Source organism: Prionailurus viverrinus, chromosome F1, assembly GCF_022837055.1.
Source record: "Prionailurus viverrinus isolate Anna chromosome F1, UM_Priviv_1.0, whole genome shotgun sequence".
Classification (NCBI taxonomy): Eukaryota; Metazoa; Chordata; class Mammalia; order Carnivora; family Felidae; genus Prionailurus; species Prionailurus viverrinus.
Genome location: NC_062577.1, coordinates 22,174,500 through 22,201,353, shown reverse-complemented (window position 1 = coordinate 22,201,353; position 26,854 = coordinate 22,174,500). Strand labels below are relative to the sequence as shown.

Sequence of the window (26,854 nt, the reverse complement as noted above, 5' to 3'; positions counted from 1 at the left end):
ATTGTTTTCATATTATAGTGTATTTTCTTGGGACCTTTTTCTTAGTGTACATATACATACCTGCCTGTGACTGATATCAGATACAGCTTTGTGCCTGCTTTTTAAAGTTAATGTTACATTGTTAGCATTTCCCTTTGCCATTTAAACATTTGAAGTGTGATTTTTTTTTTTACTGGCCGCATAGTATTCCATCCTGTGGATATGCCATAATGTATTTAATCACTGTCCATTTGCTGTACAATTTTCCACATTGTAAATAATTCTACACTGAACAATCTGTAGTTAACTCCTTTCTGATGATCTTACTTCCATCAGATCAGTGCTTCTCAAGCAATTTGCAATGAATCACCTGGGGTCTTGTTAAAATGCAGTTATGATTCAGTAGGTTTGGGACAATGCCTAAGATTCTGCATTTCTTGCAAGCTCCTGGATGATGTCGGTGTTGTTTTTCAATACTTTGAGTAACAAGGAGATAATCTAAACAGTGGGATTACCGATGTGGGGCTATGAATTTTTAAGGCTGCCAGGGAAAAAATAGTCCATTGTATCCATCCCCCTCGGCACTGAGTAGTAGATAAGTATTAGGGGACAATGTCTAGTGCGCAGAGGTAACCTGTTTTTAAATTAAAATGTTTTACAAATCTTGATTTCTACCCCTCTGTAGCTACACCACTTCCAGAGGAGTTTGAGTTACAAGGATTCTTGGCTTTGAGACCTTCTTTCAGGTGGGTGGCAGCTGAAGGAGCTTTATTTTATTATCAGTGGTTATAGTATTAAAATTAGGAACCAGGCTTGGGTGTAGAAGAACCTTTGATCTACCCAGCTTTGTCTTATTTTCTTAACTAAAAGCAAAAGTGTTTTTAATATGAAGTAGATTTGTGTATGTCATGCCCTTAATTGCTCTGTAATGCCAATACTGAGTGCTTTTACAGACTTGGGGGGAAGGAAAGGAAAAGAAGAAAATTGCTTCTCCCAAGTGGTATTTATTCACTGGATTTTTTTATACTTTGTTGAAATTAGAGGGGAAATCTCAAAAATGGGAACCAAATGCAAACCAAAGGATATTGCTTGACATTTTTCATATCATTAATAATGACAAAGCAATTTGTTTTTCTAGTCATTTTTGTCTCTTCTTAGAGGAAGAACTTCTTACTCCTTTTCAGGTTGAACTTTTTGGTCTGTGTCCTTGATCCTATCTCTTCCTGCCTCCCCACCTGTTACCCTCTCTCTGCGTTGTAGTTCAGTATCTTTTTATTTATTTAACAGCTGGTTACTTCCTTTTGGCCTGCTAACATTCAAGTGTACCCTGTTCTTTTTAAAAAGTAAAATTGACAACCCTTTCTTCCTCTGATGTTGCTCTATCTTTCTCTTCGTCATCAAACTTTTTTTTTTTTAATGTTTATTTTTTATTCTTGAGAGAGAGCACAAGCAGGGGCAAGACAGAAAGATAAGGAGAGAGGGAGAATTCCAGGTAGGCCCTGCACTGTCAGTGCACAGTCCAACACAGGGCTCAAACCCACAAACCATGAGATCATGACCTGAGCTGAAATCAAGACTCGGTCACTTAACCACCTGAGCCACTCAGGCACCCCCATCATCAAACTTCTTAAAAGCATAGTGTGTGAGAACTTTACTGACCCCACTTCACTCCCAGTCATTTCTCAGCCTCATTCAACTTAAACTGTCAGTGCGTTTCTGGTTACCAAACTCCATTGACTTCTTTATAATTTTCATCCTGTGTAATTTTCTCTAGCATTGAGTTTATTAATCCCACTCCTATATGAAGCCTCCTTTTTTCTTAGCTGTTTTTCTTAGTTCAGTCCCTTGTACCACATCACTCAGAATATTATCCTCCAGTGTTCTTCCCTGTCCTTTCCTTCCCATTTTCTATATTCTCCCTGGTGATCAAATCCATCCTTTCGTCTGAAGCATTCATCTCTTGGATAGTAACTAAGCCCAAAAGTTTCAGTGTCTGACTTTTTTTCTGACTCATAGTTTAACAATCTGATCTCCCTGTGCATTTCAAACTTTAACATGACCCAAAATGAGCTTGTATTTTCCTATTAGGTCAGCAAAAAAATAATCCTTCTATATTTATCTGTGTGCTATTATCCACCTACATGAACTCTAAAAAAATATCCTTATTTCCATTAATCTTTCTCACCAACTCTTTGTAATTCTGTGTCTAAAATGCCTTTTAGACCCACCTCCTCCCATTTATTTCCCTATATAGTTCAGGCTTTTATCACCATTAACCTGCAGTATAAAAAGCTTCCTAATCAACCTCCCTACTTAGATTCCCTCTCCTGTAGCTCATTTCTGCCCTGCTTTCACGATTATATTTTTAAAAATATAGACCTGTTGAAGTCCCATTAATAACGCAAAGACTTCAGTTCGCTCATCCCCAATTGTTCCAATATCTTTTTTAGCTTCATGTCCAAGTGCTTAGTTTCTCAGTGGTATTTTCTGCCACCTGCCCCCTAATCCTTAACGTTAGTATATGTTGGGTAGGTCCTTTTCTTGAGTAACTGTTTGTATTCCTCTGACACATTGTTCATGCCATGCCTAGAGCAGCCCCATTTCCTCTTCTGCCCTTCTCTTACTAGCCTGTAAACACTTAACACACCTGCCAAGGTCCAGCTCAGGTAATAACTTAATCTGTGAAGTCTTTTCAGAGCTTAGCAGAAGGAACTAGCCTTCCTGTTAACTATGCTTATTTGCGTAGTTTTTCTTACAATACTTATCAGATTGATTTATAATTATTTCTTCCTTAGGGAGATACTGTTTCTCTATCTCATTTATCTTTGTGTCTTCAGCATCTATCCTGCAGCCTGGCAATTCTTAGATACTCAAAAATAATACTGAGTTTAATGAGGAAAAATCTGAAAATCCTTATTTTTTTCAGGTTGATTTACCTTTCTAATGTCAATGAGCTTTTTGCTGTATATATTTTTTGATATAAATACATTTTTCTGATTTAGGGCCACCTAAAGTAGATAGATTAATACTGTTTATTAGAATAGGCATACTCGGAGACCCTTAGCATTACAGTGGTCATTTCAAGCAAATTATGTAGAATGCAAGGTAAGTGTTGATGAAAACTTTCGTTCTTACAGTAAAAGTATCTTTTTAAATAAAAGTTGTGACTTATTTTAGCTCAATTAGAAAGTAAAATCTGAGTAAAAATATGCAAATGCATATTGTCTTTTTTGTTTTGCTTCACTGTATTTAAAATCTTCGGCAACATACATTCAAAATGCAGTCGATTGAATTTAGTGGCTAGCCTATGTGGAAAAATCTGAAACCATTGCATTTAAATTAGGTAAACGTGGTTGCCTGGGAAATACCTTTAGAAGTTTAATTTTGTGTAATTTGTGCTTATCTCGATTTTAGGAACTTGGATTTCTCCAAAGGCCACCAGGGCATTACAGGAGACAAAGAAGGTCAGCAACGACAAATACGACAGCAGCGCTTGATCTCTATAGGCAAATGGATTGCTGATAATCAGCCAAGGTATTTCTTATCAGATACACTTACACACCCCACATGTGTTTTAGGCTCTGGTACGATGCTCTTGATTATAAACTCGTAAGCCAGGATGCTGGTAACACATCATCAAATTATGACCCTGGTGATCATAAGTATACTCTGTTTAATCTCTGTGCTCCCCATTACACTGCCTAGTGTAGAGAAATAAGCATTGTCTCCCTTGTTAATCATGAACTTCTGCTCTCATTTGTAAATATCTGTGTAAATCTAACAAAATTGTATGTTCACAGGGATGGTGATTTGTGTTGACAGGGTCGTGGCGGTCCATTTCAGTCAGGATAGACTAGAGTCAGGTTTCTAGTTCTGCCACTCCCCCAGGTGTGTGTCTTTAGGATCTCCCCAGGTGATTCTAACCTTTCCAAAGTCAGTAACTATTTCAGATTAATTTTTATATGCAGGCTCCTGTCCTACTACTGTAAGCACTTAACTGGTCGCATGCTTGAATGAATTTAATCCCTCTGAGCTCTAGTTTTCACACCTATAAAACAGGAATTACAGATCACTACTTCAAGGGTCTGGTCTAGGGCCTTGTACTTAAGACATGCTCAGTAAATATAGCTGTCATTACTAGAAAGCATTAAAGGGGTGTGGGAATGTGTGGTGATGCTAAGGGATAATGAGGATTTGAGTTTTTCTGTAACTGCTTTTTATGCTATATAAAAATATTACACTGTAATATCTTGCTGTCTCTAAGTCTTTAGGGCTGGGAATGTACTTACTTGACTGTTGGGTCCATGCACAGTCCCATTGTTATTGTTTTTTAGGTTTATGGTTTTCATATGTGGATTTATTTTTACTTTTTTAGGCTGATTCAGTGTGAAAATGAGGTAGGGAAATTGTTGTTTATCACAGAAATTCCTGAGTTAATACTGGAAGACCCCAGTGAAGCCAAAGAGAACCTCATTCTGCAAGAAACATCCATGATAGAGTCACTGGCTGCGGACGGGAACCCAGGACTGAAATCAGTGCTGTCCACGGGCCGTAATCTAAGCAACAACTGTGACACAGGAGAGAAACCAATGGTCACCTTCAAAGAGAACATTAAGCCGCGCGAAGTGAACAGAGACCAAGGAAGAAGTTTTCCTCCCAAAGAGGTGAGAAGGGACTATAGCAAAGGAATAACTGTAACTAAGAATGATGGAAAGAAGGACAACAACAAGAGGAAAACAGAAACCAAGAAATGCACCTTAGAAAAGTTACAGGAAACAGGAAAGCAGAATGTGGCAGTGCAGGTAAGCTGTATTTGAACTATAACGCAGGTAGAGGAAGGCTCACACAAAAGGCAAGATTTTTCATTTTGTTCCTAAAGCTTGAGAGTTGGCTCTTCTGGAAGCTTGAATGCGGCACAGTAAGGTCATGTAAAGAGCTGTGGTAGGTGGCTACTCCATCAACCTGTAGAAATTGTAATGTGAGTGAAAAAAATCTCAACCTGTCTTGACATTTCTGTCAATCCTTTCAGTTAGGTAGTTTGAAATGACCAGAGCTGTCAGTTCCGCAAAGAATTCTGTTTGCTTTAGAAGGTGTAACTGCCATTTGTTAGTGTTCTATTGGGAAATGTAGGGTCTTGTACAGAGCCAGTAAGTAGGACCAAGAGTATATTAAGGCTTATAGGTTTTTTTTTCAGATTCACTAAAAAAGATAAAATATATTCTTGGAAAAAGATGAGACTTTTTCTTGACATTGATACCTGTCCCAGCCAGTGGCATTGTATCACTTTAGTGTTATCCTGGCTCATGGGAGTTTGTAAAGCAAGAGTTTAAGTCTCTTGCTGGAAAAAGGTAAACACTACTCAGTTATTATTTGTGACTTTTTCTTAAACCTTTCCAAAGAGGAGATAGAGATGATTTCATGTCAACAAAGATGATCTTTGTTCTGTGCTGGTTTCATTGATACCGTTCACGTCTGAACAAATACCTAAATAGCCATGTGATTTGTTAGCATATTTTGGCAAATGTATTTGTTTGCAGTAGGCACAAGGAACATTACATTATTGAAGGCTGCTTGCAGATATAAACAGTGCCTTCAGCCTGTTTCATCTACAGAGTTTTTTTGAGAAGGAGAGAAATAAGCACATAATAGTTGCATTTTAAGATTAATAGAGAAACAGAGAAAAACAGGGCAGAAATTGAGAAAAGGCATGGGGAGAGGGAGGTGCTGGGGAAAGACTGAGAATAAGCCAGATGAAATGTAGAAAGCTGGAGGACCAGTGTTCGAGGGGTGAGTCTAGTATGTCCTGCCTGCTCTGCCTCCGTTCTCTGCAGCTGCCTCCCAGCAAGGGCCAGTCTGAGCATCCCCTTTCTGGTCTCTTATCCCTCTTAAATCTGCCTCCAGATGATTAAAGAAAGCTTGACAGGAGTCAGTGTATCACCTCTCTTTACCTCATCCTAAGTTCTCTGTAAATGTACCTGTTTTCCTTCATTTTACTCAATTTGAGCAATGCATGTGACATCTTACTCTCTCTAGCTCATTGTGTAGAATGTTGGGCCCTGTTCTTACTGCTGACAGTATCCTTATTCTAAAGGGGTGGTAGCACTGGGTGGGGGTGGACGGTGGATGCCTGACTGGTATGCTTGAGGCTGCCCAGATGAAATTAAACTGAGGGCCAAAGTGTCTCTCCTGTGAGTTACTCATCATTATTAATTCATTATCCATGTTTGTTGTCTAATGAATTTGAGTATAAAGGGCCCTGGAGCCCATAATAGGTGGCTTAAGATTATAGGCAAGTTTTTTAACCTGTTGGTATCAGATGTCTCATTTGTCAAACAGATGAGCTCTCAGGTCCTTTCTGTATTTAGTATGTTCATGATTTTGTGTAAGCAAAATCATCACATCAATTAAACGAAACCCTTCTATCTTTAATTGACAAATAATTTGTTTTGATTTTTTTTCCCCACTTTTTACTTAGGTATTAAATACCTTCATATGCTTTTTTTTTTTTTTTTTTTTTGACATAATGGGGTTTTAAATTCTTTCTTAGAGGTGCTTCTTTGTGATACATTTGAGTTTCAGATTATTATAGATGGTTTTGCTTTTGTTGGTCATAGGTGAAATCCCAGACAGAACTAAGAAAGACTCCAGTGTCTGAAGCCAGGAAAACACCTGTAACTCAAACCCCAAGTCAAGCAAGTAACTCCCAGTTCATCCCCATTCATCACCCTGGAGCCTTCCCTCCTCTTCCTAGCCGCCCAGGTAAATACACATTTTCTACTTAATCTCATCTGTATAGGAGTTTCTGCTCCCTCATTGAATAATTTATACTCTGTCAGAGTTACATTACTAAACCATAATGTTAAAAGGTAGAAGGAAGTTCTCTTTTCTCTGATGCTTACTAAGTTCTTTTTGAACCATTTCTCTGTAGTATATATACAAATGCATGTTTGTTATCATGAAGGAATTCCTATCACTAAACATAGCATTTAAGAAACCACCTTTAGAATGCTCCACTTGATTCAGTGGATAGAAATAGCAGCCAATACTCTGTATTTAATTCTTGAAATCAAGTTAAAGATTGATGCTTGATCAGTCTTACTTGATGTCTGATTCCTGCCGTTTATAATTTATTAGAAGACCTCTTCTTCTACCCTACCCCACCTTACCCCCAAATGACTTATTTTTGCCTTTCTTTTGCTAAGTGTCTTTAGAACTAAAGCTGCTATGTTCTTCTATTTTGAAGGGTTCCCGCCCCCAACATATGTTATTCCCCCTCCTGTGGCATTTTCTATGGGCTCAGGTTACACCTTCCCAGCTGGTGTTTCTGTCCCAGGAACCTTTCTTCAGCCTACAGCTCACTCTCCAGCAGGAAACCAGGTGCAAGCTGGGAAACAGTCCCACATTCCTTACAGCCAGCAACGGCCCTCTGGACCAGGGCCAATGAACCAGGGACCTCAACAGCCACAGCCACCTTCCCAGCAACCCCTTACATCTTTACCAGCTCAGCCGACAGCACAGTCCACAAGCCAGTTGCAGGTTCAAGCTCTAGCTCAGCAGCAATCCCCCACAAAAGCCGTGCCGGCTTTGGGGAAAAGCCCTCCTCACCACTCTGGGTTCCAGCAGGTGAGTCACAGTTGTGCGTACCGTCCAGCCAAGATCAGGAGGAGGGGAGACTGGAATGGTCCAGTGGTTGGTTAATTAGAAATACCAAACTTACTTTGGTTAATTAGAAATACCAAAATTACCAAAGCTTACTACTTAAGCTTTCCAGATGCTTCTGCTATGGAAGGATTATGGAGAAGAATACACTCTCTCTGCTGTTTAGGGAAGTTCAGATGTTTCCCTTTCTCCTTTGTAAAGGATAATAGATCTTAACTACTGTTCTTTGCTGCTGCTGCTGCTGCTTGTCAACTTTGTAGAGAAGAACTTTGTATAAATAATTCTCCTATTTGAAAATAAACTACAGGAGGGAAATAGAATCATAATCTTGACGAGGTGTTAAGAAAGCTATGACACCATTCTTAAATATCATCAACCCCACAGTACTTGGGCTGGGAAGGGGGAACACACACACATAGCACACACGCTTTCATTTGTTCATTAAACCTCATAAATAATTGAATTGAAAGAGAAGGTGAGTTCAGTGCTCATCATCCGAGAAAGCTCTGCGTATTGAAAAACATAAAGGGTAAAGGAAACTGAGTTTTGTCAGTTAAGTTTCTCAAGTTCATTTTGTGATTTCCTGAGTATTGAATATAACATTGCATTTTATCCTCATCTTGATGACAAGCATCTCTTTTTTAGTATCAACAGGCAGATGCCTCCAAACAGCTGTGGAATCCCCCTCAGGTTCAAGGCCCATTAGGGAAAATCATGCCTGTGAAACAGTCCTACTACCTTCAGCCCCAAGACCCCATAAAACTGTTTGAGCCGTCATTGCAACCTCCTGTAATGCAGCAGCAGCCTCTAGAGAAAAAAATGAAGCCTTTTCCCATGGAGCCATATAACCATAATCCCTCAGAAGTCAAGGTCCCAGAGTTCTACTGGGATTCTTCCTACAGCATGGCTGATAACAGAGCTGTCATGGCCCAGCAAGCAAGTGTGGACCGCAGAGGCAAACGGTCACCAGGAGTCTTCCGTCCAGAGCAGGATCCTGTGCCCAGGATGCCATTTGAGGTGTGTGTCCTTTCCCATCACCAGACACAGCGGACATAGGTGTGGGGCTGCGTATCTTTCGAATTTCTAAAGCAGATGCTTGTAAAGGCCACTCTCCGATTCGTTAGCGCTGCGGCACGCTGCCCGGCACCTGGTGTGGCTCCTGGTCTCCTCCACACACTGGCACAGTCTGTTGGATTCGGAGGAGCGAGGGACTCTGTCACCGATGCAGACTGTGGTGGTCTGGCAGAGAAATCATGTGCAGAAATCTTGCACGCGGCATATTGGGGAATCGTGAAACAAAGCCCCTCTCAGTTGGGCTGAATCATCTGAGTTTAAAAATAGGTTTACTGCGTATTTAAACAAATTGCTTTCTGAGAGGAACGAAGTCAGCCACTTATCTTCGGTAGTGGAGCTCTCCTTCCTTTCTCTCTTTATTCACGAGAAATGGGTGTGCATGTGTAACTTTTAAAAAGAGCTGTTTCTCTGTTAGCCCAAGATCACGCTGATCACCCTGCTACGCATTGTTTTCCTCACTGGCCGCGTTAACCTTTGATGTGCTGCTCCTTGTTTGTCAGTGGTTTTTGCTCCTTTCTACCGTCTTGCTCTCTCACTGCCACTGTCCTGTGTCACCTTGCTTGTTTCAGAGCTTTTTCTTTGCGTAGTACCGTCTCCCTGGGATTTTTCTGCTTGACTGTACTTACCTCTATCCCCCTAACTGTGCTGCTACTCCTTTGTGCTTTTGTCATCCCTTACTACATCTCACTGTGATCCTTTCTGTCACTAGGACCCCAAGAGCTCCCCTCTGCTTCCTCCGGACCTGTTAAAGAGTCTGGCTGCCTTGGAGGAAGAGGAAGAGCTGATTTTTTCTAACCCTCCTGATCTTTACCCAGCTCTGCTGGGCCCTCTCGCCTCTCTTCCTGGACGGAGCCTCTTTGTATGTATTTGACGTAATTCTTGCTCTAACCCCAGCTTCTTTCCTGAGATTTTGTAGTCCTTGGAATAGATGGTTTCTTTTTTTTCTGGAGCTTTGAGCTTTCTTTCTTTACAGAATTGTACAATTTATTTCTTCACTGCCAAAGCTAACCTTCAAACGGTAGTAGAATATGGCAAAACCTTTCTGACTCCATGGTTCTAAATCTCCGAGTCCTAGCTTTGTTGTAAGTGTTATTCAGGGCTGGTCATAGGATGTGATGCTGGCAAATTAACTTACTTTGCAGGTGGTACTTCCATCTAAACCCAGCAGTTTCAGGGATCGTTTAATCTTGCTTAGGAGCAGTGAGATTTTTCTTCATATAAATGTTCTAGATTTTTTAGTGACATTATTGAAGAGTATGTAGCTCTTTTCTCTTTGGTTAACTAAGAGCCCTGACTTCAATTCAGAGTGAGATTCATAAACAGAATGAGTAAAAATGAAGAGAATTCTATTTAGAAACGTTGGCATACCATAAATGAGTGAATACAGAGAGAAATAACTAGGATGACATAAACTAAAGCCTTATGTATTGATTAGTGGTATCTTTTTTGTTTTTTTGTTTTTTTTTTGATTAGTGGTATCTTTTTAAAACAATCCTCTAGCATTTCAAAGGATGGCCTTGTATATGCTCATTGATGTTTACATAGCATTCTGCGAAGGTGGGGGAGCATGTAAAAAAAATTGGGAAGACGTATGCTAGAAAGTTTTTCCCTTTCTCTACTCCATCTTAGCAAAACATAAAAACAATTCAGAGTTCTACTTTTTTGCTATTTCTTTCCCATAAACATGAGGCCAGAAAACGTTCATAAGGTTAAAATGCATTGACTTTAGGATTAGAAATAAAAGCTTCACGTCTCTCGTGATAGAAGCTGCCATCCCTGGCGCTTGAATTTCGTGAGTGGGCAAAGAGACTGCCACTCTTCCCCCAAGTGAGAGAAATAAGAGATCCCCTAGAAACTGAAGGAGAGCGCAGTGATGGCACCTAGGGGTTTGTGGGAAACCTAACTTAACTGCTAAGCTGTTGGCTCCGTGTGTTTGCCTTTCTTGCTGCTTCTCTGCTCGTGCGGCTTGAAGGCCAGGGGGTTGCCTCTCGGACAACTCATTAACGGCTCCCTGGTTCCCGCCATGCCCCCCCCCCCCCCCCCAGCTCCATTCACAACGAAACTGGTGGTGGTGCAAGTGGACGTGGAGGGTAGTGTTTTAGGGTTGTTTTCCCCATGTTTACAAAACATATATATAATACTTTCTATATTTAACGTTGTTAATGATACAATGTGTGTGACAGTGCCTTGCATGTGGCAGACATTTAATAAATGCTTTGCTGACCTACCGTTCAAGGACAGTGAGCATCAGAGATTCAGTTTTTTTTTTCTCCTGGTAGTTTCCTTAGAGCCAGTACCTGTAAGCTCAACTTCAGCAACTATTTTAACATATACCACAAATAGCTGTTTAGGAACCATGTTGACAAAACCAGTTGTCAAATAGATTTGAAAGCCTTTAAGTCATTAATGTGAGTGTTTTAAAAATTGGGGGAAAAAGACTGCCAGATCAGTTCAGTGTCTTGTTTTGAGAGTATTTTAAATGCACCTCTTAACAAGGGGATTTGGGAAAGTTCCTGCTAGTAAACACTCAGAACTGCCATTTTCCAGCGTCCCTGGTCCCTGCCAGGATCTCTGTGCTAGATTAGAGGTATTGATCCGGGAGGGTTCTGACTCACCTGTGGCAACTGGCATGTAGCTGGTGTCATGGTAGGAATGTGTAATTCACATCTTCTGAGCCCGACATTGTACATGACAGGTAAGTACAAGTATGCTTAACTGGTTGTCCTCTACTCTGGTTGTGTAGAAACTTAAAATTGATACTAAGAAAATGGAGGCCATAATGTAACTACTTTTTTTCTTTCTGGCACTGTGAAGAAATCCTTGTTAGAGAAGCCCTCGGAGCTCATGTCACACTCATCCTCTTTCTTGTCCCTCACCGGATTCTCTCTCAATCAGGTGGGTCAACAGTGAAGAATCCTGCATTGTGCTTTTATTGTAGGCTGGAACTTCCTTTCCCGTTCTATTTCAGTACCCCTATTTTTCTCTTGCTTTCTCTCCCATATATTGCTGCCTTCCAGATTTTTTATCCTCTGTCTCTCTCTCTGATTTGGGTATATGAGATACTTGTTTGTTATAAATTTGAACCCTTTAACTTCTCATTAATATGGAAATCCTTAGGGCTCTGTTGTTCAGCCAAGTGAATTACTTGTACTTTTTAATCTGGGTTCTTTACATAGATAGAGAAAATAAAGGGTGAGGGAAAATGAATTTGACAGGGAGACCAAAAGAAACAAAAGTCTTCAAAAGTTTGTCTTACTAAGAAAAGCTTAAAGTGGGGAACCTGGGTGGCTCAGTCAGTTAAGCGTCTGACTCGATTGTGGCTCAGGTCATGATCTCATGGTACCTGAGTTTGAGTCCCACTTCAGGCTGCAGGCCGACAGCACGGAGCCTGCTTGGGGTTCTCCTTCCCTCTCTCTCTGCCCCTCCCCCACTTGTGTGTGTGCATGCACGCGCGCACACAGGTGCACATGCACACTTTCTCCCTCTCTCAAAATAAACAAGTAAACTTTTTTAAAAAAGAAAAGCTTAAAGTGTATCAGTCATTCATGAACATGAACATTACATTTGCTGAAATCTCTTTCCTTGCAGTGAGTTTGTAATTTGGTTGTCATTGTCTTTCAGGAAAGATACCCAAATAACAGTATGTTCAATGAGGTATATGGGAAAAACCTGACAACCAGCTCCAAAACAGAACTTAATCCTTCGCTGGCCCCCCAGGAGACATCACTGTACTCCCTCTTTGAAGGGACCCCGTGGTCTCCATCACTTCCTGCCAGTTCAGGTATTGGCTAGTCTTTAAATTACAGACCTTGCATTTCTAATACCCTCAAACTGATGGTGAATCAGTATGATTTTACATTATAAATATATTAGCTGTTCTGTTTTTTAAGTAATTTCTGAACGAAAATAGGAAAAAAGCCTGATGAGCCAGTTCATGAAATAAATGCCACTAAAAAAAGCTTTTTCTTACATCCTTAACGAGCAGAGTTGTAAGGGAGAAAAATATGGGTTTTAGCTTAAGGTTTCCAGCTGTTTTTTAGTTTGGTTTGTAGATACTCATTCTTTGTAGGAAAAGTTGAACTTTTTAAAATAGAGGGGTTTTTTAATCCCAAGTTTATACTTGGAGTTTGATTTAATAGTAATTCTTAAGGTTAGGCAATTAGAGAATACCAGTAGATAATTTATCTGAAACAGACATGCCAAAATAGTGCATGCACAAAATTGTCTGCTTGGTTTTGCTTTTTTTGTTTTTCTAAAGCAAGGAGTATGCCTTAAGATGGATTAGTGCATCTGGCAGAGTCCCTTTGGGGGCCCTTATTTTTACCTTTGTCCCAAAGCCCTGTGGTTATTTTTAGTAGAATTTAAGTGATCAGATCTACAGAAAACTCAAGTTCTTGGTATGTTTGTGGAACATCTATTTAATGTCTTATGTTGTTTTATTGTTGGTATTTACTAGATCATTCAACACCAGCCAGCCAGTCTCCCCATTCCTCTAACCCAAGCAGCCTGCCGAGCTCCCCTCCAACACATAACCATAATTCTGTTCCATTCTCCAACTTTGGACCTATCGGGACTCCAGATAACAGGGATAGGAGAACTGCAGATCGGTGGAAAACTGATAAGCCAGGTGAGGTCCAGACTTCTTGCCTAGTGAAAGTGAAGTCACTTACTCTGCCCTTCTCTGGTGTTTGGTGTTTGGCAATGATAGAACATCTTGAATTCTTATCTCTTTGCATCTCTCAGCCATGGGTGGGTTCGGCATTGATTATCTCTCAGCAACATCAGCCTCTGAGAGCAGTTGGCATCAGGCCAGCACTCCAAGTGGCACCTGGACAGGCCATGGCCCCTCCATGGAGGATTCCTCTGCTGTCCTCATGGAAAGCCTAAAGGTGAGTGAGTTTTAGGAAAACAAGCCATGAGAGCTGTTTCTGCTTTTGTTCACATAAATAGCTAGGCTCATTCCTAAGGCCCTTAGAACTGATTGATCTGTAGCACATATCTAGCTAAGTCCTAGAAACATGATCTGCCTTAGAAGATTCTTGAATAGGAAGTTGTTTTTAATTTGTGAATTCTCTGCTGATAAAGCAGTTATCCTGGGGACAGGGGCGGGGACAGAAACAAAGGTTTTAGTTGCATTCTAAGGTCAAAATTGTGATTCATTTTGGAATGTTTGATTGAAGCCTTTTGTGAACAAGTAAAAGAAGGGTGTCTAAGTTTGGAAATGTTTTGTTTGCCTAAAATCTTTATAGTAAATATTCTGTGGTCTCACGTGGCACTGAGTTTTAGTGGAAACTACTTTCACCTTTTCTGGTTTAAAATCATCTGGTTATAAAAATAACAGGAACTGACTGGTCTTAAAGACAGTCTTAGAACAACTTCTTCTAATGGCTGGATCTTTTTAGGGGGCGGGGATCTTGGGACTTATATGCCTTTATATTTGGCGAGGATTGAAAAACAAATCCCTTTCAGATATCCAGGCATTTGACCTCTGCTGACAAGCTCTGGGCTGTTTTTCAGTCTATCTGGTCCAGTTCCATGATGCATCCTGGACCTTCCGCTCTGGAGCAGCTGTTAATGCAGCAGAAACAGAAACAGCAGCGAGGACAAGGCGCCATGAACCCTCCACACTGAGGCCAGAGTGGCAACCCTGGGAACGAAGGCTCCATAAACCATGGCATGTTGGGTTTGCAGGACTGGCCCGTACAGTCCCCTGCAGGTGGCAGCCCTCTCTTCTGTCTCTTGCTGTCGAGAGGGTGTAAGCGTTCCACCAGCGCGCTGAGTGTGCACGAAATGTCCGCAGTGCAACAAAAAGAAAAAACCATCAGGAACTCTCTGTCCCCCCAGGGCCTTCCGGAGGGAGAGAGGAACTGCTGTTTGTCTTCACTCAGTTACCTGATGTCACCGCCTCTCACCTTCCCCGTCGTGCATGCCCCCAGCCACAAGGGAAGTGAAAGCTGAGAAGGGGAGGCAGGTGGGAGAAGCCGGCGGGAACTTCTCGGTCCTGTTTTCCTCTCTGGGGAATAAAATAGGAATCCATTAATGATTGCTTTGCTGACTGAGAATGTAGTTGAGATTATTCCTGAACATCTTTTATTATTGTTATTACTCTCGGTAGTATAATGTCACACTGAATTCTTCCATACACAACGTGCTTCTTCTAGTCAGTGTGTAGCAAGGAAAAGCCCCGCTCGCTGCTCCTGCGAGAGGTTGGTGGTGACAGGATGAGGGAAACGGACCTCTTCGGCCAGTGGCAGTGCTCCACGAGGGAGAGTCCAAGGCCTCAACTTTCACTCAGAAGGTTCTGGCGGCCCTCCTCTGGCCTGGAGACTCCGGCAGGAAATGCCCTTCACTCTGTAGGTGCTCGAGCCCCGATCGAGGATGCAGTATGGGTGGTGGTGCCGGGCTGGACTGGCAGATGACTGCTGGAAGATTTTAAATTAATGTTTTTGATTCCTGTACATTTTACCGTAGCGTAGCGAGCAGTCTCACGGAAGGCAGGCTGGTCCATTCGTGGCCTGACACATTTTAATAGGTAGAAGCTTTCAGTGTGGTTATTTTTTGTTCGATTGGTTTTTGTGACCCCATCCTGCTTACCACCCACCTCCTCCTGTCCCTACCTCCATCCCTTTTCTGCCCTGTGCTGTATGCTAGTAATTGTTTCTGTTCCTGATGTGTACGACATCTCGCCGAGAAGCAACAGCATGGGGTCCAGCAGTTGGGGCCCAAAAGACAGTCCAAGGAGGAAGGAAGCAGCGGCGTCTGCGTGCGTGCACCGCAGGCCAGGCCCCGGCCCAGCTGCGTCCCCCGACCTCCACTGTCAGAGTGAAATTCAAGGCAACATGGACACATGTGCACCATGCACAGAAGAAAACACAACGAAGTCCATTCTGGAAAAGGCGAAAGAAAGGAAAATAAACTTTTATTTGGTATTTATTAGAAGGAAAGAGGACTGAACATTTTCTTGTGTAGAAACAGAAGGACAGCATTTCTGTTAGTTCCTGGAAGAGTAATATTTTAAGGGGAAATTATGGAAACAATCTAAATGTCCAATTGCTGTGCTAGTGGTAGAGTCTGTTTCTGGGAGGTCTCTCCTGTGTGTGTGTGTGTGTGTGTGTGTGTGTGTGTGTGTGTGTGTGTGTGCGCGCGCGCGCGTGCGCCCATCTGCCCATCTGCTCTCCTGGGGGGAAGGGGAGTGTGTGTGAGTGTATGGAGTCAGCGTGGGACTCACGAACTGGAAAACAGCTGCAGAGCAAAGCACATCCAGGAGCCCCGGGTGTCGCTAGAGTCTGGGCAGCCCCAGTGATGAAAGGGGTGAGGTGAATGCTTGTTGCTCTTCAGAGAGTGGTTGGAGCCCCGTAGGCTCACAGTATTGCTCCTTCAGTTTGACGTGGTGTTTGGGGATTTTTGTTTCTGTTTTTTGTTGTTTTTGGAAAGGTCTGAAAGGGTGAAGCCCCCCACCCAATGGCAATATGAAACCCTTTGTGCTTCTCCCCAGCTCCTTCCCTGGGTCCACCTCTCTCCCAGTCCCTCCTTGCCCACTACCTTGACCCACTCTGTGTGTTTGAGCTCTGCATTCAGGCAGCTGTAACATTCCAGTGTTCGAGCTGTCCCTGAGTCTCACACCCCAGACGAGCTAGCCAGGTTCACTCTCTAACTCCCAGTCCTGCCCGGGTCCCATCTGCAGCCCCGTTTCTGCATGAGAATTTGGTGTTTGGAATGTTTTCTGATTCTTGGGGCGGGGTTTCTCGCCTAATCATCCTCAACGTGGAGTAATGAGGAGGGAGAGGAGAATCTTCATCAGAAACTGGTTTTGTGTAGTAAACCTTCTCTTCTGTTTTTGTTTTTTGTTTTGTTTTTTTGTTTTTTGTTTTGGTCTGTCTGTGCAAGACCTGCAGCTGCTGAAATCAGCTTTGCCTTTAATTAAACCATGTTCTCTCCAACCAGATCTGTGTGTACATGGTTTCTTTTCTAACCTAAAAATATCCTACTTAAAAAATAAGTATTTAAACTATGCACAAGTCACCTAGGGCAGAGCGGAGATGGCCAAAGATTGAATATGTTTCAGGGTTATTTTTGCTTTTAGTAGCATTCCAAACCAAAGTGCATTATTATCGAAAGGGGCAGGTAGAAAGAAACTGATGGTCACAGTTCTTTTCTCTGATAAAGATTGGCTTATGCAAAGAAGTTAACAACCCTCCATTTTTATCCCTATTTTTACTGTTACTAAAGCCACAGTAACACTGTTTACAAAGCCACACATGCTGTACAAAGAAGGAGAATTCTTGTAGAAAACTACAGGTCTCCTGGAGAGAGAGGAGTTCTATGTATTTGTGGAATCATTCATCTAACTTAACCCTGAAAAATCAAGCCTTTTGGTTAAATGATAACCAAAATGAAACCATACATAGAATTTTATCATATAAATTAGTACAGTACATACGAAATGTTAACTAACAGGATAGTCCTAACCAGCTGGCTTCCTGAATCTGGCTTCTTTATATCGCTTAAATGTTAGTGGCACATATTCAGTAGTGAAGTCTTAATAAGTGTCCCTCTCTGAGAAGGCATGAAGGGATATAACTCTAGTATTGTAATTCTCTGTGGAATTGAAAATTGTATTCCTTGGGAAGCAGTGAGACTTGTAATAAAGAAAATGTGTAAAAAAAAAAAAAAAAAAGAAAATGTGTACCATCTAAATTACCTGTAAACTTACCTCGGGCTCTAGGAGTCTGTGACTACAGTGGTATAGGAATAGGGGTAGTTGTATGTAGGCCTTGGGCCTGCACTCTGAGTCTTGTATTTGCAAGTTTTTTATTGAGGTATCACATATAGAAGTGCACCAACAGCAAGTCTACAATTCAGTGAACTTTTACAAAGTGAACACATCTGGGTAGTCAGCACTCCAAGCAAGAAACATTACGAACACCCTAGAAGACCCCCCTCCCCCCCGACACACACACACCTCATACCCTTCCAGACGTTTCTACCCACTCTACCCCAGCCCACCCCCCACCCCTGGGTTATCATCACGATAAGTTCTCACATCATTGTCTAATAGGTTAAATTTTCAGTGGGAAAAGTAGATTAACACTTCCAAACAGTAATGTCTCAGTTCAGTGTTCTACAGAGGCATGCTAAACTTTGCAAACTGTAGTTCCTTTTCTCCAACTTTGTAGGTTATAGAACATCCTAGACTCCTCTAGGAGAGCTTTCCATGTCCGTAGTTGCGTGTTCTTCAACAAAAGCTTTGGGGAAAATGCCAATCTTCCCTTTGCACTCCCCTTCCAGCCAGTCTTCATTCACTGATAAAAGGAAACGTATACATCGATTTCTTTCTTTTTAAAAAAAAATTTTTTTTAACGTTTATTATTGAGAGAGAGAGACAGAGCATGAGCAGGGGAGGGGCAGAGACAGAGAGAGACAGCATCCGAAGCAGGCTTCAGGCTCTGAGCTGTCAGCACAGAGCTGGACGCGGGGCTCGAACTCACAGACCGCAAGATCATGACCTGAGCCAAAGTCGGTCCCTCAACCAACTGAGCCACCTAGTCACCCCCGTATGCATCAATTTCTGAAACCAGTACAGGAAAATTACCTTCTCTGGATATGCTACCCAGATCAAGAAGTCTGTATTAGTGATTTAAGGGAGGCGTGAACATAGGACTTCACCATCTTATTGGTTTCTGCCTTAGATAGGATAATTGAGCAGTCAAATGCAGAAGAATCCATTAGATTTTTCAAAAAGTTGTCAGAAAAATTAGATGAAAAAAGTTGAACAATAATCTTGAGATGCAATTTTTCTTTAAACAAGGGAAGAGTTTTGTCCAATCCCTGTTGGGAATCTTTATGTCCCTGTTCATAGAAAGGGACGTCCCATAAATTAAATAGTTGACCTTTGAACAATAACAAGTTTGAACTATGAGAGTCCACTTATACACAGATATTTTGATAGATAAGTACACTGCTGTAAATGTATTTTCCTTATGATTTTCTTAACATTTTTTCTAGCTTTATTGTAAGAATACAGTCTATACTACATATATAAAATGTATGTTTACCAACTGTTTATGCTATCGTTAAGGCTTCTGGTCAACAGCAGACTATTGGCAATTGACCTTTTGGAGAGTCAAAAGTTCTACTCAGATTTTTGATTGCGCCTGGGGGGGTGCGTGTTGGCACCTCTAACCCTGCGTTGTTCAAGGGTCAAATGTTTATTAATAATGAAAGTCCACTAGTGAATGATCAAAGACTTGAGTTAGAGCCAGTCATGAGTTTAGTCCATGTTTATAAAACATATGGATCTTAATGGCTCCAGTTTTGAGCCTTTAGTAAGTTACAGGCACTGTTCTAGATACACACACACACACACTCAGACTTCATAATAACTCCATTGTAGATATTATCCAGGAAAGGAGACCTGGAGAGATTAATAGCTTGTTCGGGGTTAATTCTGCCAATAAATACCAGGCATCTTAGGTTTGACCTACTCCAAAGCCCATCTACTAGAACATGAAACTAGTTCAGAAGTTCATCTTTGGATGTAAGACATCTAGATCAGATGCTGTGTGGATCCTGTCCCCAGAAACTCTAATTAATGTGGGGTGTGGCTGAGCATCAGTTTTTTCCTAAAGTTCCCCCCAGGTAATTCTAATTGCAAACCACTGCCTTGATCCTTTGCACTTAGCATGTGAGTGACTCAAAGACTAGAGTATTTGCTTGTCTTGGATCCTAGGAGGATACTAGAAATCTCAGGGGTGCCTGGCTGGCTCATTCAGTAGAGCATACGACTCTTGATCTCGGGTTTGTGAGTTTGAGTCCCGCGTTGAGTGTAGAGATTACTTAAAAATCTTAGGGTTAAAAAAAAAAAAAAGGCCAAATCTCAGGGCCCACCCAAAACCTGATCGAATCCATTTTAACAAGATTCCCAGGTGGTTCATATTAAAATTTGAGAAACGTGAATGAAGCCATTTCATAACTGTTGAATATGATTGAACTCACCCTCAACCCCACTGTAAATCCACTGTTTATGCTGAATTGTTTCCTCTTTGAGTGGTCTGATAAAGTTTCAAAGTGTTTTGTGGGTACGTAACTGAATTAAACCAGCTTTGATTTACAATGTCACAATAAGGAATATGCCACCTTCTTTTTTCTCAGCCTATCTACCCAGAAGGTTTTTCTGTGTGTTCTCTAGTTTTTATCTCCTCCTTACCCCATCCCCCACCAAACAACAACAAAAACTGGACAAAGTAGCTAGTTGGTTGATACTGACATTTAAAAAATGGTGCTGGAATGGGGTGGGGGGGGGTGACTGAGTGGCTTAGTTAAGCGTCAGACTTCAGGTCAGATCATGATCTCATGGTTCGTGAGTTCGAACCCTGCTTCGGGCTCTCAGCTGTCAGCACAGCCACCTTCAGATCCTCTGTCCCCCCTCTCTCTACCCTTCCCTGGCTTGTTCTTTCTCGCTTTCTTAAACTTTTAAAAAATTGTGCTGGGAGTTACTAAGCCCTATTCTCCCCTGTTGGAAGATCTGCACTGTCAGTGTCTCCTGTTTCTTTCTTTTATTACTCTTATTTTGAGCTAGTTGCCATACAATTGTATATTCACTACCCATTAACTTTAAAATCTCATTTCTTAAATCTTTTGGATTTTTCCGTTATAATTGGTAATAGTATTTGGTTTCACTACTCTGCATTGCTAATGCAGATTTCTGGTTTTTGAACAAAGCTTTTGATGGGACTCTTACACCTTTCAAGGTAGAGAAATAAGATTATGTCAAACCATGAGTTAGAAAAGGGCTTCTCATGGTCAGTAGACCAGCATCACACTGGAAGCTTCTTAGAAATTCAAAATTTTGGGCCCCAGCCCAGACCTGAATCAGAATCTCTAGTTGCTGGGCCAAGGAATTGTATTTAACAAACTTTCAAGGGTGTTTTGGCATACTGAAGTTTGTGAAGCACTAAGTTAGAACTCTCCACTTACACTGTTTCAATTTGTAGTGTGTTTGATTGCTAACAGAATCAGGAAAATCACCAGACACAAAGAAATGCCAAATAGCTTCTTTTGAGGCAAGATTTACCCCCTTCTTTCCTCCTCCTCCTTCAAAAAATACATCAATTCAAAGAACTATGGTTTGCAGAAAAGTATCCTTAGGGCTTGTTGCAAAGGCAAAATGATCCGAGCCACCTTCCAATTTGTTAACTCTGGGAATGAGAATACATGTCTTCCAAAACATAGCCATCTTTAATAAGAAGAATGTTAGCTAAGTCTGCCATTTGTTGCTTCCCTGCCCAATGGAGCAACAGATAGAAAGGTGGAACATTCCATTTTGCTCCCTCCAGCTGAAAACTAGGAAGGATATTGGAAGCACTGGCTAAAGTTTGGTTTGTAGATGGTTAATACTTCCCTCTTCCCTTGAATTTATTTCTGCCAACACAGAAATTAGTTTCTGTCAACCAGGAGTACTACTTACCCATTGATATAACCTGGATTATGTCCCCTTCCTGAAACTCCAGGTCTTCTGGCTGGGTAGCCTCATAACTGAAGAGTGCTACCACTTGGCCTCCTTCCTTAAGCTGAGGTTCTGTTGTCTGGTTATTAGCTTCAGATTTTTCACTTTCCTTGGGTTCGTCAGGAAAGCCTTGGTCACCCTGAAATAATAAAAGGCCAGTGAACATTGGCCATCACTAAAGAAATCGGTGAAATGTCAGTGTAGCACCTGGGATATAAACTTATAAAGGCAAATTTGTGATCAGTCCCTAGCATAGACCTAATATGCACTTTATGAACATTGGATGGTCAGATAAATGAACCCAAAAGGTCTGCAGGAACCTATACAATCTTAAAATCTTCAGAAACCTTACAGTAATTCTGGACAAGAGTAGGGTACTACTCTGCAGATGGAAAAACAGAGATTGAGTCACAAGTGACAGAACCAAAAGTCAAACCTGGGTGTCTGTCTCTGAATCCAATACCCTCTCCCCAGCACCCACAACACTAGGGACTTTGTTAGAAATGTATATTTCTGGTCCTGTCCCAAACCTATCATTAAATCAGAAACTCCTGGAATTGTGGGGCCCAGCAATCTGCATTTAAACAAGCCCTCTAGGTAATTCTCACACTTGATAAAGTTTGAGAATCCCTGCAGAACTTCTTCCCAAAGCCATGAAAAAGGCTTTGCTTTCTGGTCTATGTAGCTACACATCCTAGTCACCATTGTGGTCATTTTTGAGCCACAAATGTTGAAAAGAAGAGGGGTGTAGTTTCTAAAGAAATGAATCAGAATCAAACAAATCCACATTAGAAACCCTGCTAGGGTAAATGCTGTGCCGACCCTTCAAAGATCTCACTTCCTAACGTTGCCTGTTCCAGCCTTGGCAGATCCCTTTTACAGAAAGGCAGTACAGTAAGGTAGAAACGGCCCTACGGAGTCCCAAGGCCTGGGTTTGTATCCTGGCTCCACTGCTTTCCCGCTGTGTGTCCCTGAGCAGGCAGTGTAACCTCTCTGAACTTCAGTTTCCTTAGCTGAAATTGAGGCTAGAGGACTGAAGCAACAGGATGTAGAATAGAAATAGCTGGCAGTTACTAAACACTCTGGGAGAGGATTAGTGTGTGTGTGTGTGTGTGTGTGTGTGTGTGTGTGTGTACACACACACACACACACACACACACACACACACCTCAGTATTTAAGCTTGGTTAATGGTAAGTGTTCCTGCACAGAGTAGATTTTTAAATGATAGTTCATTTTCCTGCTCTTCTAGTAAGTGAATGAGAACATCCTGACTTGCCACCAACAAGAGTAAGGGGCAGTGATGAAGAACATTCAGCAATGACCTCTGAAGCTGGACTGAGGGCCAGCAAGACTCTGTGCTGGGAATTTGGGGAGGGTTAGCCCCGGACAGCCACTAATGAGACTGGAGCTCTCTTCAAAGGACAAAAATCGACAATAATTAAAAACAAACCTTTGAAGTGGAGTAAGCCACATTTAGGGCACAGCTCCTAGGCAGAATCCTTTCAAGACGATACCGAAGGGATTAGTCCCAAGACGGACAATTGAAAACCTAGGATGACCTTTCAAACTTCCAAAGGGACCCCTTGCACCAGCACTCGCCCACCCCTGCCCAGGGTCCCGGCTCCTGGCCTCTCAGCCAGAGGCACCAGCCAGACCACTCCAGTGGCCCTACTTCCTGAAGGCAATTTTCTGAGCTCTTAGATACCACCAACCTGGGGCTAGAGCTCCGGGGCTTTCCTCCAGGCCCACCTTCTTTGCCTCCTCCTCTCCTACTCATTTTTCTTTCTCAGCAAACATGTGTCTTTGATTTCAGTGAGAACCTACCAAAGAGACCCTTCCATGACTAAGCAGAAACCCCTGCCCAGCTGTGGGGATGAGGGTGTGGAGGAGGGACTCCCCTCACAGGGCCCCAAGGCCTGGGTGGTCTGGAATAGCTTGGCCAGCGTGGTCATTTCCATAGTCTCAAAATCCAATCGTAGGTGAAAAACAGTAGCTCTCCGAAGGGTTCACACATGACCTGTTGAATTTTGTACTGCCTACTGCTGTAACTGCAGATGCCGCCATCTAAAAATGCTAAAGCAGGAGCTCCTGGGTGGCTCAGGCAGTTAAGCTTCCAACTCTTGATTTTGGCTCAGGTCGTGATCTCACAGTTTAGTGGGTTCAAGCCCCACTTCGGGCTCTGCGCACTGGCAGCGTGGAGCCTGCTTGGGGTTCTCTCTCCCTCACTCTCTGACCCGCCCCGCTTGTGCACTCTCTGTCTCTATCAAAAAGTAAATAAACTTTTAAAAAAATGCTAAAGCAGGAAACAGGGGAGTCGGGGCTAGTGGGGGCGGCGGGCGGGGGAGAACTGAAGGTGTCAGAAGGACCATGGCTTTGGTCAGTGGAGACGGGAGTCTCCTTGACTATGTTAGGACTCCCCAGTGTCAGGGCTATGCATGGGGAGCTGAGTACTCAGAGGAAGTCCGCTGGCCGGCCAGCCTCACAGAGCCCCCTGCTTTACTCGTATGCCCCAGAATCCTCCATCCCAAGCAGTCATTCATCCTACTTTCTCCCCTGCTCACAACCTCATCCTAGTGCAGCAGCGTGCAAGGCTTTCTGTCATGTGGCCCTGTTGCCTTGCCAACCTGTCTCCCGGCACTCGCCCTGTCGTGTCCAGTAATACCGACCCCCACTTCACCCACTGCCAACTCTTAGGGTCTTCCCTCTGCCCTTCCATCTGTATAAGGCGCCCTAACTTCCTCTACCTTGCTAATTACTATTTACCACTTTAAGGCTAAGCCTCAAGGTGATTTCAGCATCCTTTTCTCTAGGAAGACTACTGACTTGTCCCACCTTCCTTCAACATGTTTGGGTGAGAGCGCCTCCCATGTGCTTATAAAGCGGTATGCCATTCGTGCATTTCCATCAGTTTACTTAACACATGCTCTGCGTTTTCCCCCAAGAAGAGCCTATGTCTTACTAGTTTTCTTTTTAAGTCTATTTATTTTGAGAGAGAGAGAGAGAGAGAGAGAGAGAGAGTGTGTGTGTGTGTGTGTGTGTGTGTGTATGTGCATGAGCAAGCAGGGGAGGGGCAGAGAGAGGGAGAGAGAGAATCCCAAGCAGGCTCCATGCTGTCAGCACAGAGCCCGACCCAGGGCTGTAACTCACGAATCGTGAAATCACGACATGAGCAGAAATCAAGGAGTAAGATGCTTAACCGGCTGAGCCACCCAAGCATCCCATGCCTTAATAGTTTTTATACCTCCAGTGCCTAGGGAGAGCAGAAGTGTTCAGCAAATGTTTGTTGAAGAATAAATAGACAAATGCTAGAAACAATCCAAATATCCACGAAGAGGTGAATCAATAAACAAATTGTAGTATTCATACTATGGAATACCTTTTAGCAATACCATCAGCAATCAAAAGAAAGGGACTATTATGGGGCATCTGGGTGGCTCAGTGGGTTAAGCATCTGATTTCCGCCTGGGTCATGATTTCATGGTTTGTGGGTTCGAGTCCTGCATCGGATTGTCTGCTGTCAGCACTGAGGTTCGCTTTGGATCCTCTTTCCCCCATCTTCCTCTGCCTCTACCCTACTTGTGTGCATGCGCATGCATTCACATACACACACTCTTTCTGTCAAAAACAAACATTTAAAAAATGGACTATTACAACAAAAAAGTATATATAAAAATGGAAGAGTATATATTGAAATGGGTGATAAAACAAAAATTTATACATACAGTATATATATTCGTAGGAATATATATGCACTGTACCATCCACTTACATGAAATGACAAAAGACCAAAAAAAAAAGTGTGTTGGTACATTGACAGGTATGTTGATGGATGCTTTTCAGGGGCCATGGTTGTGGGAAGGAATTAACATCAACAACAAGAAGAAATGGCAACTTTTCCCTCCCGGAGACAAAGGGACGGTCAAGAGTGTTAACTTGTAGCCACTACTTCTAGCCTCTAACTTTGCTCCTAACTCCAGCTAAGTCTTTTCTAGGCCCTGAGGTCTAGAAAGGTGTCCAAGAATGTAGGCAGGCCCTGGAGTCAAACCACCCACCGAGCCCTTGCTCCTCTACTGATGGGCGGTACTCTTGGTCAAGGTTACCTCTCTTTGTCTAGTCTCCTACATTATAAGATGGGATGACGGTTCCTCCGAGAGTTTCTCGGGGACTGTAAGAATGGATACGCAGCATGCACTTAGCACACCGTATGGCACGTGGTTATTTCCTAATAGAAGCTTCCTATTAGTAGGACGTTTATCCAAGTCCTCTCTTTGTGAACTAAATGCTCTCTATTACCTTCCAGCCTCAAGTGCTCTTCCCGTGGAAACTTGAAGTGGAGAATGGCTAGGAGCTCAGCCTCAGTTAGGATTTTATTCCCACCTTTCTTGAGAGTGATGGGCCTAAACGTTGGCTCATTTACAGGTGCTGGCAGAGAGGACTGAGAGGCTTCCTGGGCAATCTTGGGCCTGCTCTTCTCCCGTAGGGACCCCTCTCCTGGCTGCATCTGGGCCCCTAGCTCCAGGTGAAAGGGAGGCAGAGGTGTTAGCCACCCTAACCTCAACACCAGGCACAGTGCCCGGCTCACCGAAGCGCTCGGTAAGTGTCGGAATGTGGACTGTCCTTGAGGAAGTGGCCCAGTACAGACACGACCTCAGGTGCCCTTGGGCTCGCCGCACTCACCACTGTGTTCTCACACCACACAGTCAGGCTGTAGTTTTTCACCTGGGCCCAGGCAGCCTTCATGTTCTCTTCCGAGAGGGGTACCAGCTCATTGCTGTCCCGAGGCCGGTAGCTGGGGAGACAGGAGTGAGAACCACGTCGGAGAACAGCAGTGCAAATTCTCTTCTCTCCTCCAGGCCCATGCCAGGCCCCCGGCTGCACCCTCTCTGCGGGTGGACCCACCTCAGCCGAGTGTGCTCCGGCAGGAGCTCCAGTTTCTTAGACACCATGTCCCGGACCTGGCTGTAGGGGAGCCCGGGCTGCATCTCCATGACCACTGTGTACTTGAAGTGCACCTTGAGCGTGTAGGGCATGGGAATGCTGAGCTTTACTTCCTGAGGGGAGAGGAAGCAACGAGAACTCCTGAGCGTATGAGGCCTGTCCTGAGTGTGCTCACGGGGAGTACTCAGTGTGGTGGGGAGAGGCCAATAGCTCACCGGCTCGACAGCCGCGGGAGGACTTTCAGAGAGTCCCTAGACCCCTCCGGCCTGGATGGGAATTCCTCTGGGCCAGAAGATCTGGCCCATGGGCTGAAGGCCAGTAGGAAATGCGTGCACTGGGCGCATTTGTCGAGGGGTGCCTAGCCCAAGGATGGCATGTGGTGTTAGCTCACCCACCCTTCCTTTGGGACTCTTTCTATAATCCAGGGAGACAGGCTTATGGTGGATAGCTTAAGCTTTTTCTTTCTCTAGCATTTGAAATAGTGCAAGGAGAAACGGTTACCTTGGACTCTTCTTTTCCTTTTTGACCTAAATGGAGAAGGTAAGTAAAACAAAAGAAGATGGTGAATGAACACTCTGGGCCAGCCCCTGACTTACACAGAAGGAAACCCTCTTAGAACAGGACACCAGCTTCTTACCTTGAACTCCGGGGTGATGCTTCACCCTAATAAACCGTGGGGGAATCCCACTGCAGGGAA

The 26,854-nt window shown here is 43.0% G+C and overlaps 2 protein-coding genes across 9 annotated transcripts in view; one reads left to right on the top strand and one right to left on the bottom strand.

The window, feature by feature from the left end:
- SMG7 (SMG7 nonsense mediated mRNA decay factor) overlaps positions 1-16,657 on the top strand; it is a 91,287-nt gene extending 74,630 nt beyond the window's left edge. For 3 of the 8 annotated variants that reach the window (XM_047839828.1, XM_047839826.1, XM_047839823.1), the window contains 12 exons: positions 665-725; positions 3,394-3,513; positions 4,355-4,781; positions 6,594-6,738; positions 7,223-7,602; positions 8,284-8,655; positions 9,422-9,571; positions 11,527-11,607; positions 12,334-12,493; positions 13,169-13,339; positions 13,456-13,601; positions 14,230-16,657. In XM_047839828.1, the coding sequence (XP_047695784.1) occupies positions 665-725; positions 3,394-3,513; positions 4,355-4,781; positions 6,594-6,738; positions 7,223-7,602; positions 8,284-8,655; positions 9,422-9,571; positions 11,527-11,607; positions 12,334-12,493; positions 13,169-13,339; positions 13,456-13,601; positions 14,230-14,343 (2,327 nt within the window). In that variant the 3' untranslated portion in view covers positions 14,344-16,657. The remainder of the gene's footprint in view (positions 1-664; positions 726-3,393; positions 3,514-4,354; positions 4,782-6,593; positions 6,739-7,222; positions 7,603-8,283; positions 8,656-9,421; positions 9,572-11,526; positions 11,608-12,333; positions 12,494-13,168; positions 13,340-13,455; positions 13,602-14,229) is intronic. The other 5 variants (XM_047839827.1, XM_047839825.1, XM_047839824.1 and 2 more) reach the window with 5 other exon arrangements.
- Positions 16,658-17,756: 1,099 nt separating this feature from the next.
- Positions 17,757-26,854, bottom strand: part of NCF2 (neutrophil cytosolic factor 2) — a 33,589-nt gene continuing 24,491 nt past the window's right edge. The window contains exons 11-15 of the mRNA XM_047839831.1: positions 26,659-26,684; positions 26,119-26,270; positions 25,897-26,008; positions 21,179-21,356; positions 17,757-18,014 (exon numbers count right to left, since the gene is read on the bottom strand). Coding sequence (XP_047695787.1) covers positions 17,902-18,014; positions 21,179-21,356; positions 25,897-26,008; positions 26,119-26,270; positions 26,659-26,684 — 581 coding nt within the window. The 3' untranslated portion in view covers positions 17,757-17,901. The remainder of the gene's footprint in view (positions 18,015-21,178; positions 21,357-25,896; positions 26,009-26,118; positions 26,271-26,658; positions 26,685-26,854) is intronic.